This window comes from Eptesicus fuscus, chromosome 4, assembly GCF_027574615.1.
Source record: "Eptesicus fuscus isolate TK198812 chromosome 4, DD_ASM_mEF_20220401, whole genome shotgun sequence".
In the NCBI taxonomy this organism is placed as follows: Eukaryota; Metazoa; Chordata; class Mammalia; order Chiroptera; family Vespertilionidae; genus Eptesicus; species Eptesicus fuscus.
The window spans coordinates 39,227,762-39,248,268 of NC_072476.1; the positions used below are offsets into that span (position 1 = coordinate 39,227,762).

A 20,507-nucleotide genomic window follows, 5' to 3' on the forward strand; every position below is an offset into this window, starting at 1 on the left:
AAATACAGTTTTAGCTTCTCAATATATAGGGACGATGATTCGATAGTTTTATGTCTTTGCTCTGTTTTCTGATTGACATTTTTATCATTGTTCATATTGATCTGATGCAACATCTGACATTCATTACTTAAAAGAAGAACTGAAATACATACTTTAAATGTTAAACACAACCATGGATTACAGGCTAAACATCTGTAGCAAGGCTTCCACAGCTAGAGCAATATTCTTTTCAGTTTGGCTCTCTGCTCAGTTATACCTGACAGCTGGTCTGGGCTTGTAGAATTTAATCTTGAGAAGGCCTGAAATATGTGGCTCTTCCCGGGACTCTGTTTGCTGTTTTGTGGTAGTTCGGAGAAGTGCCAGTGATGGGAGAGCCTCAGACCCTTGGGGAGATAAGTACCGGAACATCTAGTCACTTCATCAAATGTCTCCAAACCTCTTCACCTTGAAAGGATCCTGACAAACAAATGACATTTCTGGAACTTGCTGTTACCACTTAGAGCAGCATAGCTCTTAGGATCTTTCAAGATTTGGTGTCAGAAATTCACAAAGGCTGTGGGAAGTAAAATTAAATGCACAGGAAGGAAAGAAACAGAAGCTAACTTTTTGGAAAGTGTGCTTATTTCGTTTATTTGTTATTCCTGGCCTGGTCTCTGCAGGCACATGTAGCCTTAATATGAGAATGACCGGTTTGCTCCAAGCGACCCACCGACCCCAGGCTGTCCTGGAAATGCCCTACTTTGTGCCATGTTCCCCATTTTAAACAACTCAACAGATACCGCATTTCACTTTTTAAATTCATGCAAAACAAATATATAAGGTGTGCCCCCAAAATGCATACACACTTTAATAGCTGATAACTCACTTAATTTTCACTCCTTTTCAAGTTTAACTGATTTGAAATAGTGGGTAAAGCCAGACTAAGCTTTGCACAAAGAAAATTTGTAATAAAGTGCCATAGACTTTTTTATGGGGATACATGAAAGATAAAGTTTAGGGTTCAAAACTGGCAGCAGTCCACAAATTGAGGGCACACAAATACCGAACGAAATGACTCCTGATGTTTGCGATTCCATTGCTTCGCGTTACCAGTCAACAGCGCCTGGGCCAGAACGGTCATCAGTTTGAAAACAGGCATTGACAAAAAAAAATACTGTACATCCTTTTAAATTTTGAAGGTGAACTGGATGTTAATAAACACTGACTTTATAATAATTCAAAGTGCTTATTCTTTGGGGGGCCACCCTGTAGTAATAGTGCGACTTCTAATACGAAAAGCAATTAAATACTAGTTGTTTGGTTTTTTGTTTTTTGTTTTTTTACAAGAACAACTCCTTATAACCAATGACGAGCAATGAGCTTTGCAACGATGCACCAGAGACCTGGGGCCTCGGAGGGCCATGCTGCTGAAGAGGAAGATCCTCCAGTTTTTGTGCATAAAGAGCTTAAAAAGCCAAAACTTAACCGAAGCTGCTAATTTTAAATCGAAGGCGAACACCCACTGTGACTGCTCGCGGAAGCACCTGCGTGCAAGGCAGGCAGCCCACCTCTGGAAGCACCACGGGCACACACCGGGGACAGGGCTGCATTGGCCCTCGCAGTCCCGGGAGGCTCCTCAGACCCAGGCAGGTCTGCAGCTCCTTCCCAGCCCTGTCCCCTTTCTTACCTTATCACTGGAATAGGGTCATAAAACCCCTACAACCCTGGCCCTAATCCTAGGATCTTGATATTGTTGCTAAGAACCCACAGCCCAGGGAGTCAACCAAAACCGATCAGGCCGTGCATCTTAATTTGTTTTGAAATATGCTCCCTTCTGATCCTCAGCAGAGCGTACATCCCTCTGATCCCGCAGGAATCCCTGCAACTTCACCGAGACAATGGTCCTAGGACTGAGATACCCGTGCTACCAGCCTACCACTGCCGGGGAGAACATGATTTCCTCACAGATAGTCACTTGAGTAATGCTGCTTAATAGCAAACACCTAGAGTGGGATCTTATACAAATCAGGAGTTCAGTACATGTTTCTGGAGTAAATTAATAAGACAATGAACCAATTGACTGATGGGAAAAAACTGGAGGAGTTGGTACATGTTTGTAAATCTTTGCGTAGCTTGACTAGAATGAAGTTTTTCTAAGGTGCAATCCAATAAATTGTAAGCCCTGTGAAGACAGAAGTGGTATCATAATCTTTTTCTATGATGAAAAAAACAGTTTCCCCCATAAGGCTAACCCTTGCCTGAACATTCAATAACTATCTACTAATTGAATCAAATTATATAAATTAACACAAGACTTAGTTTTATAGCTTTCATTACCCACACAGTAACTTTACAAAAGCATAGATACTGTGGAGCGGGGGAGGGAAGTCATTTTTAACAATAAAAACAACCAAAATGAAATCATATGCATGTCCTGGGGAAAGTCTTCAGCTTTGCTAAGATTATTGAGCTATTTTTAGAAATGTGATGTCTGCAGCCCCACCCCTCATCCTCTACATCTCCACTTTTATGTGGCATTACCCTCTGGTTTAGACTCAGAGCTAGACCAACGAGCATGTGCTGTGATGGTAGGTCTTACTCCAGGGAGAGGAGGGAATCTGTCTCCATTGATCGAAAAGGGCGAAGAGATTGCTTCAAACTCTGACTGCCTCCCTTTCTCGTCTTGGCTATCCTCCCTTTTCCTCAGTGACTCGGAGCATTTATTCTCTTTATGCCATGATTCACTAGAAAGTCGTTAAAAAGGGGGACTGGCAAATCTTTAGAACTGCATTTTCTACCACCGTTTACAGTGTTCCAAGGGAATATCTGTCAATTTTACATAGAAAATGCTGAAGCAATGGTTGGGCGGTTTTAAGAAAAAACCCCTCCCCACAACATACTTCAACTAAAAGCATTTGGGACCCTCAAGGCCCCAAGTCAATGTGCAGGGAAGGCCTGTCTCATGGACAGACGGCCTCGGCTGTCTGCTACCCCCTGGCAATGGCTCAGCAATGGGAAAGCTGTGAATGTACCCTATTTTCTAAAATATTTTTCTAACCAAATTTGGTAGACAATACATGCCAAAACTTTCTCTTACTAATAAAGGAGAGAAACAAACTTAACTGGACCCAAAGGCCAGAAGAATCTTTTTGTACAGAGGTTACTGCCATATTAAGTCAAACTTGGGGATCAGATGGGAAAGCCATTGGAGTGGAAGAGACTATTGCTATGAAAACCCTCCCTGTGCCAGATATCAAGAGCAAAGTGAAGGCTTCCCGTGCTTGCAGGGGGAGGAGCTCAGTGGGGTGTATTGTGTTCAGTTATAAAAGGGGGCAAATGATTGAACTAATTTTTCTCGCAGGAAAAAAATATTAGAAACATACAGGTGAACCCCTTATTATTTTAAAAAGGTACAACCAAGTGTTTTAACCTTAATAAACGGAACAGCTTGCTTATCTGTGCAGCCCATCTGTCACTGTCTCTCAGGTTTGGGTGGATATGGCTACAGACTCTTTCCACCCTTCCCATTGCCACACGTTGCTGGCAAATGCCTCCATCACTTCAGGCAAGGAGCAGCAGAGAGAAACCTTTCAATCAGCCACACTCACACAGCTTACTATTTGCATGGTAAGAAGCCAACGAGAACCGGGAGGGAGTTGTAGGTAAATGACTTGAGAATGGACATAGGAAGTCAGAATTTGTCACGTTCCTTTTGGGGGCCTATCATCGCATACATGTAAATTACAAACACAACCAGCGGAGCCCTGTTTTACTTCCATTTTGAGTTTGGCAGTGGTGCCAAGGGATGGGGAAGCAAAATTAAAAGGGGAGGAGGATTTTCTGAGAACCAAATACATGATGATCCATCAAACTGAACCAGGTGGTCTCCTTCCTTTCAGTGGTCAGTTCAGTGACGTGTCTCACATGCTTGTTGAGAGAAGACAACGGGAGGCCTAAAAAGACAAGGAGATCCTCAAAAGGCAATGTTTGTTACCAGGCGGCCAAGAAATCTACACAGAGATTGCTACTGTGAACGAAGCATTCTAGATGGAGCAGTTTTATCTGCACTGGCCATCAAGGTAGACTCAGTCTCTGAGATGCTACTGTGAACTAATAGACAAGAGGACAGAAGCCGCTGTTTCTTCCAGAAGTTGAATCATGTCATGTAAGATGATCCAATTTATGGAACATCATTGTCGAATTACCAAAAGCCTCGCTGAAGTTAAAACTTACTTTCCTAGCACTCAATCCAGAAGTCGTGAAATTGTGTACACCATTCTCCCTTTCAATGGCTCCGTGCTGAGAGAAGAATATTACCCAGGGCCACAGGAGAATAAAAGGTAATTTCCATTGATAAATTTAGCTTTTTCCCGGGCAGGCTGTTCTAACCACAGTCCTCTCTGTGGCTCCTCCTCTCAACGTTTCCTTGTCTAGGTTCCTTGCGCCTGTTTCTGCAGGAAAGCTCCCTGCACACCCAGGAGGGTCTATGAGGAAGGAAGATGAAACTGCCCAACAGGGCCCTGACAATGGGGCCTGGCATTATTTTTCACGTATTCAACGCTTCCACAGACACAACAACGACAACAAATTACGTGAAGCCTAGTACCTTATATTCAGCCTCATACCGAAGAACTTTTATTTTTGTGGGTTTTTTTTTTAAGCTAAAATGGTATTGAAAACAAAATTTTCTCCACTAGCTGCTTCAGAACAATATACTGTATTATGAAGCTCCGTACATTTTACATGTTTTTGAAACAGGACAAAGTAAGTCCCCCATTTTTTTTTTCCTTGAATGTTGACGCTTAAACCATTTTCTTCCACTTCCAGGCTCTTCTGCATCAAGACCAGGCCGTTGGATGGAAGGAGCCACGTGACAAGTGCAGGAAGAGTGAGTGCGGAAAACACAGAATGGGATGCCTGTGGGGCTGAAGGTGGCACTGACCGGGCGGACGCTCTCGCTTCCGCTTCCACGGGCCCCGCCGGGCCGCCCGCGCCGGGCCAGGCCAACCCGAAACAGCAGGAAGAAGGGCTGTACAATGGGTCCCCTTGGATCATGCTACTAAAAAAAGGTGCAACGAGAAACAAGTCCCTGTGCATTCTTAGTCACAACTGTGGGCAGAAGAACCCATACGATTCCTCCCTTTGGTATTAAATAACAGTTTAGAAAAGCTTTTTAGAAACAAAGCAAATACATGGTGGGACTGGACATGTGGGTCATCCCAGGTTAGTTGTCCACTGAAATGAGTCTCATCCCTAGTCATAAATAAATAATCTCTTTCCCGGTCTGACTTCCACGCCGGGATCGATATCTCTTAACATCTTACTTATTTTATTACTGCTTTTGGTTTTCTGGGACTGATTGAAAGTTGCTCCGAGGAAATCTTTGGTTTTGCTTAAGTGTCCGTGACATTTAATCATGACTTTCCTTGCAGTTTAATTCCAACCAGTCAATCAGTTAATCCACTTCGATTGATTCTGGGCTCTCGGTGATTGGCTTGCACTCATTGGGCATCCGCTGGTGCCGGCTCAGCTGGGTGGCCTGCGTGAAGCTCCTCTCACACCTCTCGCACCTGGTGGAGGCAAGAGAGAAAATTGAGACCAGGGAGCGGGGCCCGCAGGGTGATGGGCGTCCTCTCATCCTGCCTAATCAGAACAGACACTCCAAAGTGGCTTCAGATTTCCCCGGCTCAAGAGGTTTAATTGGTGGCTCCTTCCAAGGCCTGGACGCCTGTGATGGGACAAAGCCCGTCTGATGCAGAACAGAGGGATCTGTCAATAGACGGGGGAAGGTGATTTCTCCAGAGAGCCCTGTCCTGCTGCAGCTCTGATCACTGTCAGTTCAAATAGATAAAGAACAAAAAGAGATTTTTAGGAGTGAGCCATCAAAGCAGCAGCTTGTCTCCAGTTTTCTGCTCCGTAACCCGAAAGAGAAATTGATGACAAATAAAATTTCACCTGCTGCTCATTTAAAATCGGGGAATTCAACTTCCCTCAAAACAGCAGCCCAGGGGCGAGCCTCTTGGCGTTTGGAAACCAGAGGAAGGAATACATGAGTCTGCGGTGGTGAGGCGGGTGGTGTGGGCAGTTGCTTTTGTGCAGAAGTTTGTTCTAGTATCGCAGCCCAACCAAACTCAGGATTAGCACAATGTTTGTGGTTGGGTAGGGCCTCAAAAAACCTGAAACGAACCTATGATTGTGTGGGTCAAGAAGTTCACCTCTCCCCAAAGTACAGTCATAGAATATCCTTGCGGGCCTTAATGAAGGGGTGGTGTGTCTGATGAGAAACCTGGTTTCACACCTCAAGACTATTTCCTCTCCTTAACTTAACAAAAAAGATTATAATTAAGGAACCGTGGGCCTGACCTATCTCCCAGGCAACACACATTACTAACTTGATGGCTATTCAATCTAACACACACACACACACACACCCCTAATGGTGGCTTCTAGTTTTTCTGTGATGATTGGTGTTACTGGCTGGTTGTCTATGATTGTATACACACACACACACACACACACACACACACACACACACACACACAATGGCAGCAAGCTGGACCCAGTCAGTGACTTCCTGTCACTACCCTGCTTGCCTGGGCAGCCTGGAGCAGTGGCCAGGCACTCTTTGGGGCATAGTAGCCGCCTCAGCCATCCCCTTAATGTCCTCTCTTCAAACCTTTGAAGGAAAGATATTCAGGAGAGCTGCAGACAACAGTCTCTCTTTTCAATAACACTACCTTTGGTCCTGGGGTCCCTGCATAATTGGGAATGTGGCAGAAATCATCATGAGAAAAAGTCCGCATTGCCCTATCCTGTGCCCGAGTCTTGTTATTTGGTGAGCAGTCCCCTCTTTCTCCTTCCTTTTTAGTAAAGTATGCAAGATCCCCATGCCATAGGAATAATCACCTATAAAAATAGAACACGCCATTCGCCCTGGAGATTCTTGCACATTTATGAGTGGTGGGAGGCTGGCGCTTGACCAACAGGCATGGCTTTTTCAAGGCCCCTATGCCAGCTGTGTGTGGCAGGGTGAAGAAGTTGCGTTTCTTTCAGGGAATATTTTTAGCAGCCTGTTCCACTGTTAAAAACTGCACTGTGATCTTGACAAATGTATAATGTCAGCTTTAATGTATCAGACCTCTCAACTCAATGAAAATAACTCAGAAGTATTGACCAGCTAATGATTTTTGGTGTATTCATTAACGTCCACGGGCAGCTCATCCCCTCTCCAGAGCTCCTGAAGTGCTGATGACATGTTAGTGAATTGCTGATTGTTTATTAGAAAACTGATTAGTTCCTGGATTAGTGTGTCAAAATATACTACCTTTCACTGCTTGACAAACTTTCAAATTATTATAGTCCTTTTTTTTATTATTATTTCAGAGCTCTAGAATCAATTTCGATGAGAGCAGAACAGTTGGAACAATTATGAGGCATGACAATTTACCTGGCTCATACTTTTGCACTTCTAACCTTGTGTATTAGAATATAAAGGAGTCGAAAGGAGGAAGTCTCATATTTCATAGAAGGCAAAAGTGTATGTGGATATGTAATATGTAAACATCCAGATTGGACAAAGACATTAAAAGGAGAATTAGGCATTTCTCACATGTTTGCCTAAATGCCTCACAGATCTTTACTCACGGAACAGTTTGTGGTAATAGTCAGGAATTTTACGAAGTCAGATCTAGCCATCCCATGAGACCATTACTGAAACTTCATCTTTAGTGCCATCTGCCCACAAGTGTGAGTAAAAACACACTCAGAACCAGGCTACTCGAAATATCTATGTGGTTTGGGAATTAGAAGAATACAATTTGTATTACTGAGGAAGAGAGCTAGATATAAAAATATTTTTAAATAATGGAAGGACTTCAGTTTTATGTATATCATCTTTAATCTTAGAAAAATTTCCTTCACAAGTTATTTTCATAGCTTAATAACACTCATCAGAAGGACAGATTCAATGCAAATACCTAGGTTCTAGCAGGTCAGATCTGGACGTCGGCTGGGTTGGCATTTAACCCTGAACTACAATCCCAGACGCACGACTGTGCATGGGTGCCTCTAAGCCTGGGCTTCATGCAGGGGAGCAGAGTGAGGAGGAGAGAGAGATGCAGGCAATGAGCTGGGAGCAAAGAAATGTTCTTGCACACAGGGTCCTCTTCCTTGTGATGACGTCACGGCCTTGAAGGAACATCGCAGGAACAGTGAAGTGGAAAGGCGTCCAAATAGTTCAGCAAAGAGAAAGTCCCCAACTTCCTACCAGTATGGGTCTCTTAACTGGACTTGATTTCCTTTTAGATTTGAGATCATTCTTTACTTACTGTGATGGTTGACTGGATTATAGGTACAGGGAGTTTAACAATTACCATCTGAAATTGACAGAGATGCAAAATAATGTCAAGTTCTGTTCCTTTCTGTGCCTCTATAACCTGTCAAAAAATTCTTTACGAGCCAAACCGAACTGCACAGGGCTTCATACATATGATGTGCTCAATGCATTTTTACTGATGTGCGTTTTCAATTTGCTTTGATTTTGCCTAGTTCTTATTAAAGTATTAGCTGCTCTTTGGAATATCCTTTGATTTTTTAAAATACTGAGCCAAACTGTCTTTACTTAAGGCAAAATGTAGTGATGAGTATTGCCCCTGCGTCTAACAGATGAAGAGAAGAGCCTCTCCTAGGACACGTCCTGGGCTTCCCAGGCACAGAGCCAGGCGGGAAGCTGCTCGCGGGGATCCTTCCAGGCACAGCAACCTCCCTGAAATCCTGCAAGATTGCGTTTAGTAACAGAGAAGGAGAAAGGATTTGTCATTGCAAAGAATACGTTTTAGACTGCCAACTTCATTCTTTATTTCCTTCCTTTTTTCAATAAAGTGCTTGGCAATTGCTGTTAAATGAAATGTCTTGCTTTTGTTCCTCATTTTCTATGACTTCCAGTCTCACAATACAAACTGAAAGCCAAGACCTTTAATATCATCCTTGATATGCATTTTTTCCTATGTGCTCCTGTATCTTTAAAATTCTAAGTCTACAGCAGGTTAGCTACCCGACAGACCTTGGGGGATGGAGGCTTTCAGTGGGAATTCAGCCCATCAGACTGTGAGGCAAAGCCTGGAATGTGACCGATCCCTTAGGCCAAATCTTCTCCAGCCTTCTCTGGTGGCAATAATCTTGATCTGCCTTAAAAAACCAAGTCACAGCAGAAGATTTTAGAGGTTGGGAAGACGTGGCAGGTTCCATCTGACCTGACCCCTGGGAATTCTGTGAAGGCCTCCTGGGCCCTGGGTGGGTAGGACAAGTGGGAGACTGAGCCATTTGTGGCATCTATTTGGAAGCTGCCCAACATGGAGAGTTTAGGGTTGTGTATCTTTTACAAGATTCTTTTCCTTCTTTGCAACATTGTTTAAGCCAATACCCATTAGTTGAAGTAGTAAAATTAACTGTTGTGGTGAAACCCATTTTATTGACTAATCTGCAAGAAAAGTTTTTTTGAATGTTTGTTTTATAAGCTTGTAAAAGGACATCTTCATAATATTTACAAATGTCCATGGGACGGAAATCCATGAGCTGTGTTGGAAGATCCCCAAAACTCCCTTGGGATAGTTCAATCCTGACCGATCCGTTTGTATATACTTTAGGACTTGGCTCTCCACTTCCTAGAAGATGTTAAAATCTTGCACTTATAAAATAAGCGTACACTCAGTTCTTCCCATAGGAATATCTATGATAAGTTAAAAAATGCCCACAGCATGTGGCTAATCTTAATAAGAGTACTAACAGGAGCAGAAGGAACTAAACATACACATAGAATCTAATCCACCCAACTCTGGCTATTTGCCGCCCCCCCCCCACCCCCCAGATGAAAGTAGGTTATGGTCACAAAAGCATACGTTTAGAAAGGAAGAAGATAAAATTGCTAAAGCCCTTCAAGAGAGTACCCTGATGAATTAAAAGTAAGTTAAAATGGCAACTCTATCGGAAACATGACAAAAACAGGATGTTAAAGAAAAAAAATTGAGTGGAGTCAACGAGGTTACACATAAGTAACACCTTAACATTAATAGAAATCTATTTCCCATTTTGACCCTGAAACCCCTTCAATTAATTACTAAAATCTATTTACACAGCAACAAGATAAAAATCAATCTGATCCTGGCACTGTGTCTGTCTGGCTGCCCTCTGCACTATGAGGGCCAGAAAGACTGTCAGTCCTGCGTCTCTTTTGAAAAGCTCTCTTGCTCTAAGGCTCTCAGGGAGCGGAGCCACGGTCACCTTCCACATCCAGAGCAGTGGGGAAGCCAGAGTCTGTGACCCCCTGAGGGTCAGGCCTGAGGGCAATGCAGAGCCCACCTTGCAGGACACACACACCTGCAACAGGGAACTCTAGGGCTGTGCTAACCCATCTGGTCCTTAAGGAGACTTAAAAGACCTTTGGGCTAGCTCAGACCCAGACGTCACCGCGTGGCTGGCATTAGTGCAGGCTCGATTTGAAAACCCATTCAGTCCCCTTAGTCAGATATCTTTACACAGTGATCAAGCAGCACCCACATACAAAGACGAAAATTAAAACTATTTTTATTATCCATGTCGTAAATTAAACCACAATGGAAAACAGTGGAAGATAATGAGTGAAGGTGACTGATTCATGGGGAGTTGAGTGAAGATGACAGCCTTTTAGGAGCTCCTCCCTCGCTGGCAGAACAGAGGTGGCAGGATCCCGACCAGCAGGACTCTGCCACCCTGAGCCGAGCCCGGACACAGACTGAGCGCCAGGGCAACCACCACACCTGGAGGTCCTGAGGGGAACACATGGGTAATGAGAGCCTGGAAAGGCTCCTTGGCTGATACTGAGCCGGGGGATTAGTCCTACGGCCTGAATCATTTCCTTTCGTGCTTGGTCTTGTCCTACAGAAGGTAAATAGGCTATACATCTATGCCCTTTTCATTTCCCTTCTTAACCAGGGGAAGCCACTATGGTAAATAAGTAAAGAGAGATGTCAGAGGGTTGAACAGAAAAGAGTCCATTACACAGAGAATAGAAAAGGCTTTGAGATGACCGACCAGTCATCCACACTACTCCACAGTCCCAAGCCATCCACATGCTGGCTGGGCTACCAGAAACGTCTCTTTCCTTTGAATGCCTGCAAAACTCCTACTTATCCTTCAAAACACATCTTAGAAATAAAACAAAACAGAAACAGACTCATAGATGCGCAGAACAAACTGATGACTGCCAGAAGGAGGAGGTTTAGGGGGCTGGGTGTAAAAGGTGAAGGGATTAAGAAGTACAAATAGGTAGTTTTGTAATAGTCACTGGGATGTAAAGTACAGCATAGGGAATGGAGTCAATAATATTGTCATAACTATGCATGGTGCCAGGTGAGCACCTGAAATATGAGGAGATAGGAAAAACTTTGTAAAGTACATGACTGCCTAACCACTCTGCTGTACATCTGAAACTAAAGCAAAATAACACTGAGTGGAAACTGTAATTGAAAAATAAAATTTAGGAAAAAAATACACTGATATCATCTCCCACAAACAAAATTGATTACTCCACCTCTGCACTACCCTGAGACACTGTACATACACATCTAGTTGCATTTCACGTTTGCATCTTTCACTCTATGTGGTAATACTTGTTTATCAATTGGGCTTCCCCATAAACCATGAGGTCTTCAAAGGCTGGAGGGCTGAGTCTCATTCACCTTTGTATCTGTTGTGCCTCAAAGGGCGCCCAGTACAAAAGAAGGTGCTCAGTAAGTATTTGCCGAATGAATGAACATGGACATGAATGAATGAATGAATGAATGAATGAGTGAGTGATGGGCCATCTTGCACGATTCAGATGTCCACTGCTTTCTATATCAAGAAACAAACTCTCTCACTCAGCCAAAGCCCTTGGAATTCAGTCCCACTTCTTTCTACACTCCCTGAATCTTCAAGAACTCAGACATGCCCTGTGTTTGGATTTTTCTTTTTCTTTTTTCACCAAAGTGGTAATGCTGATCCAAAAGGCACACTAAAAATTGCAAGTTGGCTGCCATAATAGAGTCAAACCAAGAGGAGGGAAATAGTTCACCAGAATCCTACAGGGTTCAAGGTCCTCAAGAGATGTCCTAAATTGTGGCCATCTTGCTGATGGTCATGGGGCTTGCTGATGGCCGTAAGGTGGCATTCTGAAACTGAGCTCCCAGCTCCACTTCTAGAAGCATAGATCCACGGGAACTAGAAAGAATCTTAACATGACTTACACCTACTTCCTTATTTTACTGATTAGAAAACAGTCCCAGAAAGTTGGTCTCATGTCCAAGGTTGAACAGCTTGAGTGAGGATCAATGTATAGGTTTCCTGACCTCATTTTGCAAACAACAGCCACTAAACAAGTAGGTCCTTTTACAGCCTGGACACTGACCTTCCAAATAGCCTTCTCCACCCGCTGGCTGAGCCGGGCAGCACCAATCCGCCTTATCTGCCGACTCCCGGAAAAGGCTAGAAGATGGGGTGAAAGGTTAGCCACCACTTACTTGAAGGGCTTTTCTCCAGTGTGGGTCCGGATGTGGTTGTTGAGGGTGGTGGCTCCGGCGAAGGCACGGCCACAGTAGCCGCACTTGAAAGGCCGGTCACTGGAGTGAGTGACCACGTGGTTCCTCAGTTCTGAAGGCTGGGAAAAGGACTGGGAGCAGTGGCCGCACTGGTAAGGTCTGAAACAAACAGACAGACTGCCTGGTCATGACTTTCCATGTGGGTCAGTGGACAGCAGGAATGTGAATCAAAGGCCACCGCTTTCTGGTGACGTTTTCTGTTTTGCATAGAACTTTGGCCACTAGGTTCCCATGGCTTGTTGCCACAGGGACAACATTCACACAACTGCTGAGACATTAAGTCCCAAACGGTTATTTTTTTTTTCTTCTGGTATTAACTACCATTTCAAGAACCCCAACTTGCTTGTTTCTATCCCTTCCCCCAGGCCAATGTTAATGTGTTTTGGGGGAGCGTAGAGAGTACAGGCTTGATGAGCCAGCATCTTACAAGAGAAAATATGTATTGTCTCTGATAATTCCATGGCACTTTTAACTTTTCAAGGGGGTTTAAAGCCACTTATTTAGTTTAATCTTTACAATAATCCTCTGGGACAGGGAAAGCGCCCTTCTTATCTCTGTCAGTTCAGAAAACCGAGGATACACTGTCCTCACAGGAGATAAGCTCTTGATGCCAACGTCACTCTGGGGCAGTTGGACCTTTATTCTAAGCGCCAGGTAAACATGCAGGCACTCGTTTCCCCCCATAATATTTTTCCGTTTGGGCCTTGTTCCTGAACCCCATTTCCCCTGGTTCACGTGGTAGAAGCGGTAAGTTATCACAGTTCAGAAATGACGGGGTGCCACTGTGCCTGCAGAAGGGTGACTGCGATGCAAAAGCAAACGGAAGGAAGTTGTGGCAAATACCTGATAATTAGCAAGACTGCCCGAGAACATTCTTTCCAGCTCCTGAGAATCAGATCCATTTTGGGTTTTCATAAAATACATTAAAATTCTATCTTCTCTACGGAAGGTCTTCTGCTTACTTCAGCAAAAGCTGCCGAGTGATAGAAAACCTGGGCAGTTGTCGCTGTCTGAAGCTATTTCATGTCATTCCTCGACAGGACTCCAATTTGTTTATCAACATTTTTGTTAGGAAGATTAAGAATCTGTCATGAGGGATATTAACAGCACTCATGAGCCCTGGTGTGCGGCTTGGACTTTCTGGCTACACTTAGAAAGCCAACGGTGCAAGTGGACTTAATTGTTCTACCTTTAACAAACACTTAAGCTCCCACGACCAGAAACCAAAATGTAAGGCTAGGAGACAATGGTGACCGAGCATGTACAACAATTCAATTAAGTGCAAAATAAAGTGGACCCTCTCATTTGTCAAGCGAAGTGCTTAATTGTGGCTACTTGCCTCACTGAACACAAATACCATTATTTTACCAGGCTTCAGCATGCTGAGCACTGATTGTAGAATTTTTTAGCTTGATTAATAGTCCAGGATTGATCAATAACTCAATACTATACAATTTTAATTACTTACACTTAGAAATCTATTTAACTGCTCTCAAACAGGTTTCAAAGAAATATGTAAGAGTCCTTGATAAGGAGTTTATCAATCTTGACAAATTGCACACACATTTTATTATAATTATAAAATAATGCTTTGAAAGCCATTAAAATTATATGTAGATGAAAATGTCCTCCTGCCAAATCTCTTCTTTGTTATAACCATTAACTTTAAAGAGTTTTTCAAGAAATCATTCTCTCAGGGGTGAATTTTTTAAATGTTATTGAAGATTATAAATAAAATAATGCATTATTATATGCTATATCCACTGACAATTGATTTTTCTAATAGTAAAGGGACCATTAACATTTATTAGCCTCTGGTTATCTATTTTTAATAGCTATCACAATAAACAATAAGCCACTAAACAAAACCAATTAATCTTTTCTTTTCTTTTTCTAACTCTGCTGTCAGAAGTTGGGGTAATTCATTTTCTATCGTCAGAAGTCAATCCATTCTTTTTATGTCAACGGTCACAAAGATTTACAAAAATGACCACAGAGAGGCTTGGGTTGAATTCTTATATCAAGGTAATACCAATGAAAGGCAAATGGGATCCCAACACATCACCTCTACCCACCCAGCACCAGCCTGAGAGGTGTTTGTTAGGCATCTAGTGACCTATGTATGGCACAGCTTTTATTTTATTTTTTTAATTTTTTTATTGTTTAAAGTATTACACATAGTAGTACATATATCTCCTTTATTTTTACCCAGTGACCTTCCCCCAGCCTCCCCCACCCCCTATTGCATGCCCTCATCCCCCCCACCCCAGTGTCTTGTGTCCATTGGCCGTGCTTATATGCATGCATACAAGTCCTTTGGTTGACCTCTTTCCCCCTGCTCCCCAACACTCCCCAGCCTTCCCACTGTAATTTGACAGTCTGTTTGGTGCTTTACTGCATCTGTATCTGGCACAGCTTTTAAAACGTTGCAGAATTTAGCTTAGCTGAGTGAAAAGGTCTAGAACAGGAAAAATAGGAGAGGTAAGTGCTACTTCAGCCTCTGGCCTCAATCAGCTGTGGGACTTGGACAAGTCACTCAACTTCCCTGACTGTATTTTTTCACCTCTCACCTCTGGTAAGGGGGGTGGACTGACCTAGACGCTCTCCTGCATCCTGTCATGCTCTGCTCCTGCTCTCAGAGGTGTGCCGCCTGCGATCTGTCCACGACACAGCTCACAGGAGACGGCATCAACAACATGATCTCCACCTGCCATCATGTGCACTAGCCAGTTCCCTATACATAGAGCTTCCCGTGTGTGTGTGTGTGTGTGTGTGTGTGTGTGTGCGCGCGCGCGCGCGCGCCACTTAAACTTACTTGGTAAACAGCTGCAAATCAGAGCAACAAGAAAACCTAGTACCAGAATGTAGGACCAAACCTTATTGCAGTTGATCTCAAAAAATCAAGTGGCAGCCTTTCTTCTTAAGTACCTTAAGGAATAAGATTTTAGACCGTAAGGTCACGTGCACCTGTACAGAAGTTGACTTTATGTAGAATTTAGAACTAAAATGTCTGCTCCACTTGCCAGTATAAAAACAGATTGTCTCTCTCAGCCTAGAAATCTACAGAAATTAGCCCTAAGAAAGCACAGAAGTTACATAGTGAGTCAACAAGATCCCTTCTTTACCCGGATTGTCAATATTTCCTAAAAAAAAAAAAAAAAAAAATGAACGAAGAAAATGACCCAAAAAGTAATTTTAACACTGACTTCCTCCTCGGCTTTCATCTAAGGATGCAGGAAAACTTTCAAGACAGAATGAAACCCTCAAGCCCAAACGCAGGGCCTAGAAAACATCACTGCTGTGGAATCTCAAACCTCACAACTTCTTTGGGGACAGCTGGCCACAGGAGCGGAGACCCTGCATGCAAGTTCCCATGAGCATATCCTGATGCCTCACCTCTCAATTTACTGCGGGGGTGGTTGGGGACACAGGATCAATTGCCATTACTCAGCTTCTTATTCTGATGACTAACAGTCCATCAACTTTTCAAAGATCTAGCCAAAAGGTAAGACTAAATATATTAAACTTTCGGACACAAGTTCACCTCCTAAGTTCTGTCTCCCTTCGGTGAGTTGTACCAGAAGCAGCAAGGGAGAACCGACATCGTCAAATGCTGCGTTCATCTTCACTCCTTCCAGAACCTCGTGTCATTGAACAACTAAATGGGACTCTCCTTTCTAATGCACTTTGATTCTTCCCAAGCCATCATACACAGACAGCACTTCATTATTCTCAAAACAAGCGCAAAGAGCATTCCTTGCAAAGGGACAACATCTCACAACCACAATGAGCTTATGGCTCTCTGACTACTTGAGAGCTGAGGGCTGGAATGTTACCAGCAGTGCTGTCCAGTGATGGAAATGTTCCGCATCTACACTGTCCAATATGGGGGCCACTTGCCACTTGAAATGTGTTAGGGCGAATGAGAAACCAAAGGATTGTTTTACTTACTTTAATTTTAATTCAAACAGCCTCCTGTGGCCAGTTTCCACAGAGATAGCAAGCTTCATGAAAAACTAGAAGGTGTTCCATACTCAAGAATGAAATAACTAAAAGACAGACAAAGCCTGGGTCCATTTCGTTAGTGTCTAAGATGGCTGGTCAGATCTTAAGCAGAAAGAAAGCAGCGGGACAATTCTGTACGTTCCCTGGCATTCTCCGTAACTGGCAGCCCCTCTGCCAAAGACTCCTCCACTAAAATGTGCAATTCATTTACTTTGAGTCTGTAATTGGTTCGGTGTACACATAGGAAAAGAATGAAACATGTAACAACATTAAGTGTGGTTTGGTTTAAAATATTATTAATTCTTCTTTGATTTTTCTTTCATGGCCTGAAAGCCTCCAGGACAAAAGTTGTTCAGTTGGGGCCACATCCTCTCCTTGCCCCGTTAGTCAGACCAAGTGCAAATCCCCAAAGACTTCAAAGGGAGCCTGCTGTTGGCTGTGCGGAGTGAGAAATGACCTGAGCTCTCTCTCTACATGAGGAGGAAAGGGTTGCAGGGAAGCAGCAAAAGCGCAGAGCCAAAGGACCTGGAAAACATGGAATGCCAGAAAGAAGATAACCTTCACACTTGGGGGGAGGGGGGAGTGGAACACAAGAACACTGACACATTCCAAAGAAACCATTATGGTGATGGATTAGCTCCAGGCTCCTCCCACCAACAGCAACCTCTAGAGTCGTCTTCCCTTCTGGTACCAACGCAGCCACATACAAACAATGATACTCAAAACAGGCACAAGTGTGGGCAGCGGATGATGCATCCGGGAGGTTAAAGGCAAACTCTCCCCATGTGACACAAACAACCAAAAAAAGAGAAAAGGAAAAGGATGCAAAATGAAGATAAGCATTAAAAAGACACTTTCTGCAGAAAGAAAAAAAAAGGAGAACATATTTATCAGCAAATAATCCACGGTGATTGAAGGCTTTGCTTACCCCTTTCTGGAGCCCCCCCAATGGGACTGTTGAGAGTTTCTGCAGCAGAAAAACAGAAGAGAAAAGGGATTGCTGACTCCTGGTTCGAGCAAAAGTGAGTCAAGCTGCCCTGGCCTAGGTCAGAAGCTTATGTAAAACCCCAAATGTTTATGAAGTTCCTGAATGAAATCCTGGTTGGTCTAGATTCCAACAGCTTCTTCCCTTTGAATTTACTTAGGAGGGGGGGAAAAAGCCAGTTGACTGGGAGAAAGGAAGAAGGGATTTGGGGGCTTGTTTGTTTAATATTAACAGAACAAAATCAACAAATAACAATTCTGTGGCTCTTAGGACCCTCATGAATGTGAATCGTTTTTCTGTGTTCAATGTAAATAACACGGTAGTAAAAATAAAAACCGGTGATGCTGGCAACCCTAGGTTTCCTTGGGTCTCTTTTCTTTATATCAAGGCATAGATTTTTTTATGCCCCCTCACATGAAAAAGCTCACAAATATAGACACACAAAGTCTCTTTGATGAAGGTTGAAATGTCTTAGGTTTCAGGACTAAATACTTAGTCTGTTGAGTGAAAAATCTTTTGGACCTAAGATTCAGGGGCCTGTTTCAAATTTGGATCCGTTTGAAACTCTAACCTGTTTACCTTCTGGCTTTGTCTTCTGCATCTCCCTTTCTTGCCTGTGGTTCTAGCCAGATTTTCCTATCAAAATAAAAGTGTTTGTGTTTTTCAAATCAGTGGGAAATGGGTTCTGACTGGTGAGTTCTAAGCTTTTTCACTGTCTGTGTCTGAACTGGCACAAACCGCCGAAGACGGAAAGCCACTTGATTTATGGCCACTCCCTCAAGAAAACATGGACATTCAGCACTTGTCATTCTCCACGTGGATAATAGAAAAGGCTCCAAATTTTGCAACCATCAGACACAAATTTGATGTTCCATTTCAGTTTTGTATATTTATCTTATTTAGCACCCATGGGGTTAAGAATTATGGAGAGTATCTTTTACTTCCAAATTTGCTGGTACAAAGACAACATCCTAGGTTCTGGACCTGAAAGAAACTATTCCAGTCCTATTGCTAAAGGCAAACCATGTCTCCAGAATGAGACCAGTGGGTCGAAGTGACTGGGCATCTCCTATGTTCCCTTTATCCTCAATAACCAACTCGGATGTAATGGAGTAATTCCAGCATATCATCATCATCATCATTTTGCCTATAAAGGGACTAATATTTTGAATACTTAATTTTAACTTACTTATGAGTGACGGTGACCACCTCTCATGTCACCAATAAAGCACAGGAAAGTGAGAAGCAGAACCCACTGCGTGAGTAATCAGGTCCCTCTCTGGCTAACTATGTGGATACTGAGCACCTATTACCTCACCTCACCTGGGGAGGGAAGGCCTGGCCACACCACGCTTGGCATCTGAGCCAGAGACGCCCATCAGCACCTAGCACAGGACAGGAGGCTCATGCCACTTGGATTTTTGCCAAGAACTCTAAATTAGCTTGGAATGAGCACTGACCCAACAGTCTTTCAAGGAAGTGTGTTTTGTCCACATAAGTTTCCTGATTTATCAGGTACTCCTCTGACAGTTTACATAAACGTGTTACTAGTTATGACACCATCATCTGCCAGGACAGACACCATAATGACTTAAACCTTAATACACACACGGTTTTCTAAGTGTGCCTGAGGCCAGTCCAAACAGTCTGCTTTGGTATCTTCCTATTCACCGTGACATACTTTCATTGCCTTACGTGACATTCAGCATGGGATTATATTATACTCAAAGCTAAGCTTGCCATCCAGAAACTTTCAACTATCATTTCATTTTCACCTTGCACGTTCAGTTATTATAACAATGAATCTGTGAAAATAACAAATCTATCCATTCGGACTCACTGAATTTAAAAAAAAAAAAGTAAGTTTATAATAACAAGATACCCCTAAACTACTGAAATGCTTTGCAAACTTTGAATGCATATATCTTGAGGCTATATGGATACTTGCAAGGAAGGCAAACTTTTTAAAAATCCTTTCTGAGTGAATGAAACATTTTCAAAACTTTTGTGCCCTCTCTAAAGCCAATAGTACTAATTTGCACCAGGTGAGGGTTGAGGCTCTCCTACTGAAGGTAAAGATTGTAAAGACACAGCTGCCTTACCAGGCCTAAAGCAAATGTTTCGGCATTAATTAGCTACAGCAACGATCAATGCTAAGTAAGTGGTTTCCAGAATGGTGCAAATAAAAACATGTACACATGTAAGTGTGTCTATGGACCCTAAAATGGTATTTTAGAAAAGACCTACCCGCTGTGTACCATGCCCACACCCTCCCTGCTGGGTTTCCTAGCACATGTATATCCTGCCGAGCTGGGAGGGAAGAGATTGGTGTACATTGTAAGGCAAGGAGGGCCATGTGGCTTACGGTTAATCCAGTGGCCCAATGAAGAAAATAACTCAGGAGTCCTGCTTCCTAGTCTCTTTTCCTACTTCCAAAAATTATTTCCTGCTTTTATACTGAAAGTGATTTTTGATGCTATTCTTAGATATGTGAGGGTTAATCAAATTTCCACAGGCTGTGAAGAAGAGATAAAACACACTTTTTTCTTTTTGAATTAATTTGATTTTTGTCTTTTGCACTCCCAGCGATCAAGGCTGTCGAATAAACCAGTTTTGATTCATAAATAATAGTTCCATTATATCTACTATGCCACTCGTCAGAGTACCTGAAATTTTAATTCACTTGTTCAGCTAAATTTCATCCTCAGTTCATGGCCATAAAATTCTTTATTGACAAACTTTCAAACCAACTTTGACTCTGAGGTATCTAGTCCACATTTTTCTTCGGTGTGGATATTAGTTTATTGAATAAGTGGCATCTGTTTTCCTCCACATCACTAGCAGAGGAGGTATTTCCTTTTGACAGCTTTGCAGGATTTATGGGTTTGCATGCTCTGAAGAAAAATAGTACTAAGCAAAAAATTCCA

General features: G+C 42.9%; 1 protein-coding gene across 1 annotated transcript in view; it reads right to left on the bottom strand.

Annotated features, from left to right (window-relative positions):
- Positions 1–5,391: 5,391 nt before the first annotated feature.
- Positions 5,392–20,507, bottom strand: part of PRDM6 (PR/SET domain 6) — a 98,215-nt gene continuing 83,099 nt past the window's right edge. The window contains exons 6-7 of the mRNA XM_054714961.1: positions 12,513–12,689; positions 5,392–5,549 (exon numbers count right to left, since the gene is read on the bottom strand). Of these exons, the coding sequence (XP_054570936.1) occupies positions 5,435–5,549; positions 12,513–12,689 (292 nt within the window). The 3' untranslated portion in view covers positions 5,392–5,434. The remainder of the gene's footprint in view (positions 5,550–12,512; positions 12,690–20,507) is intronic.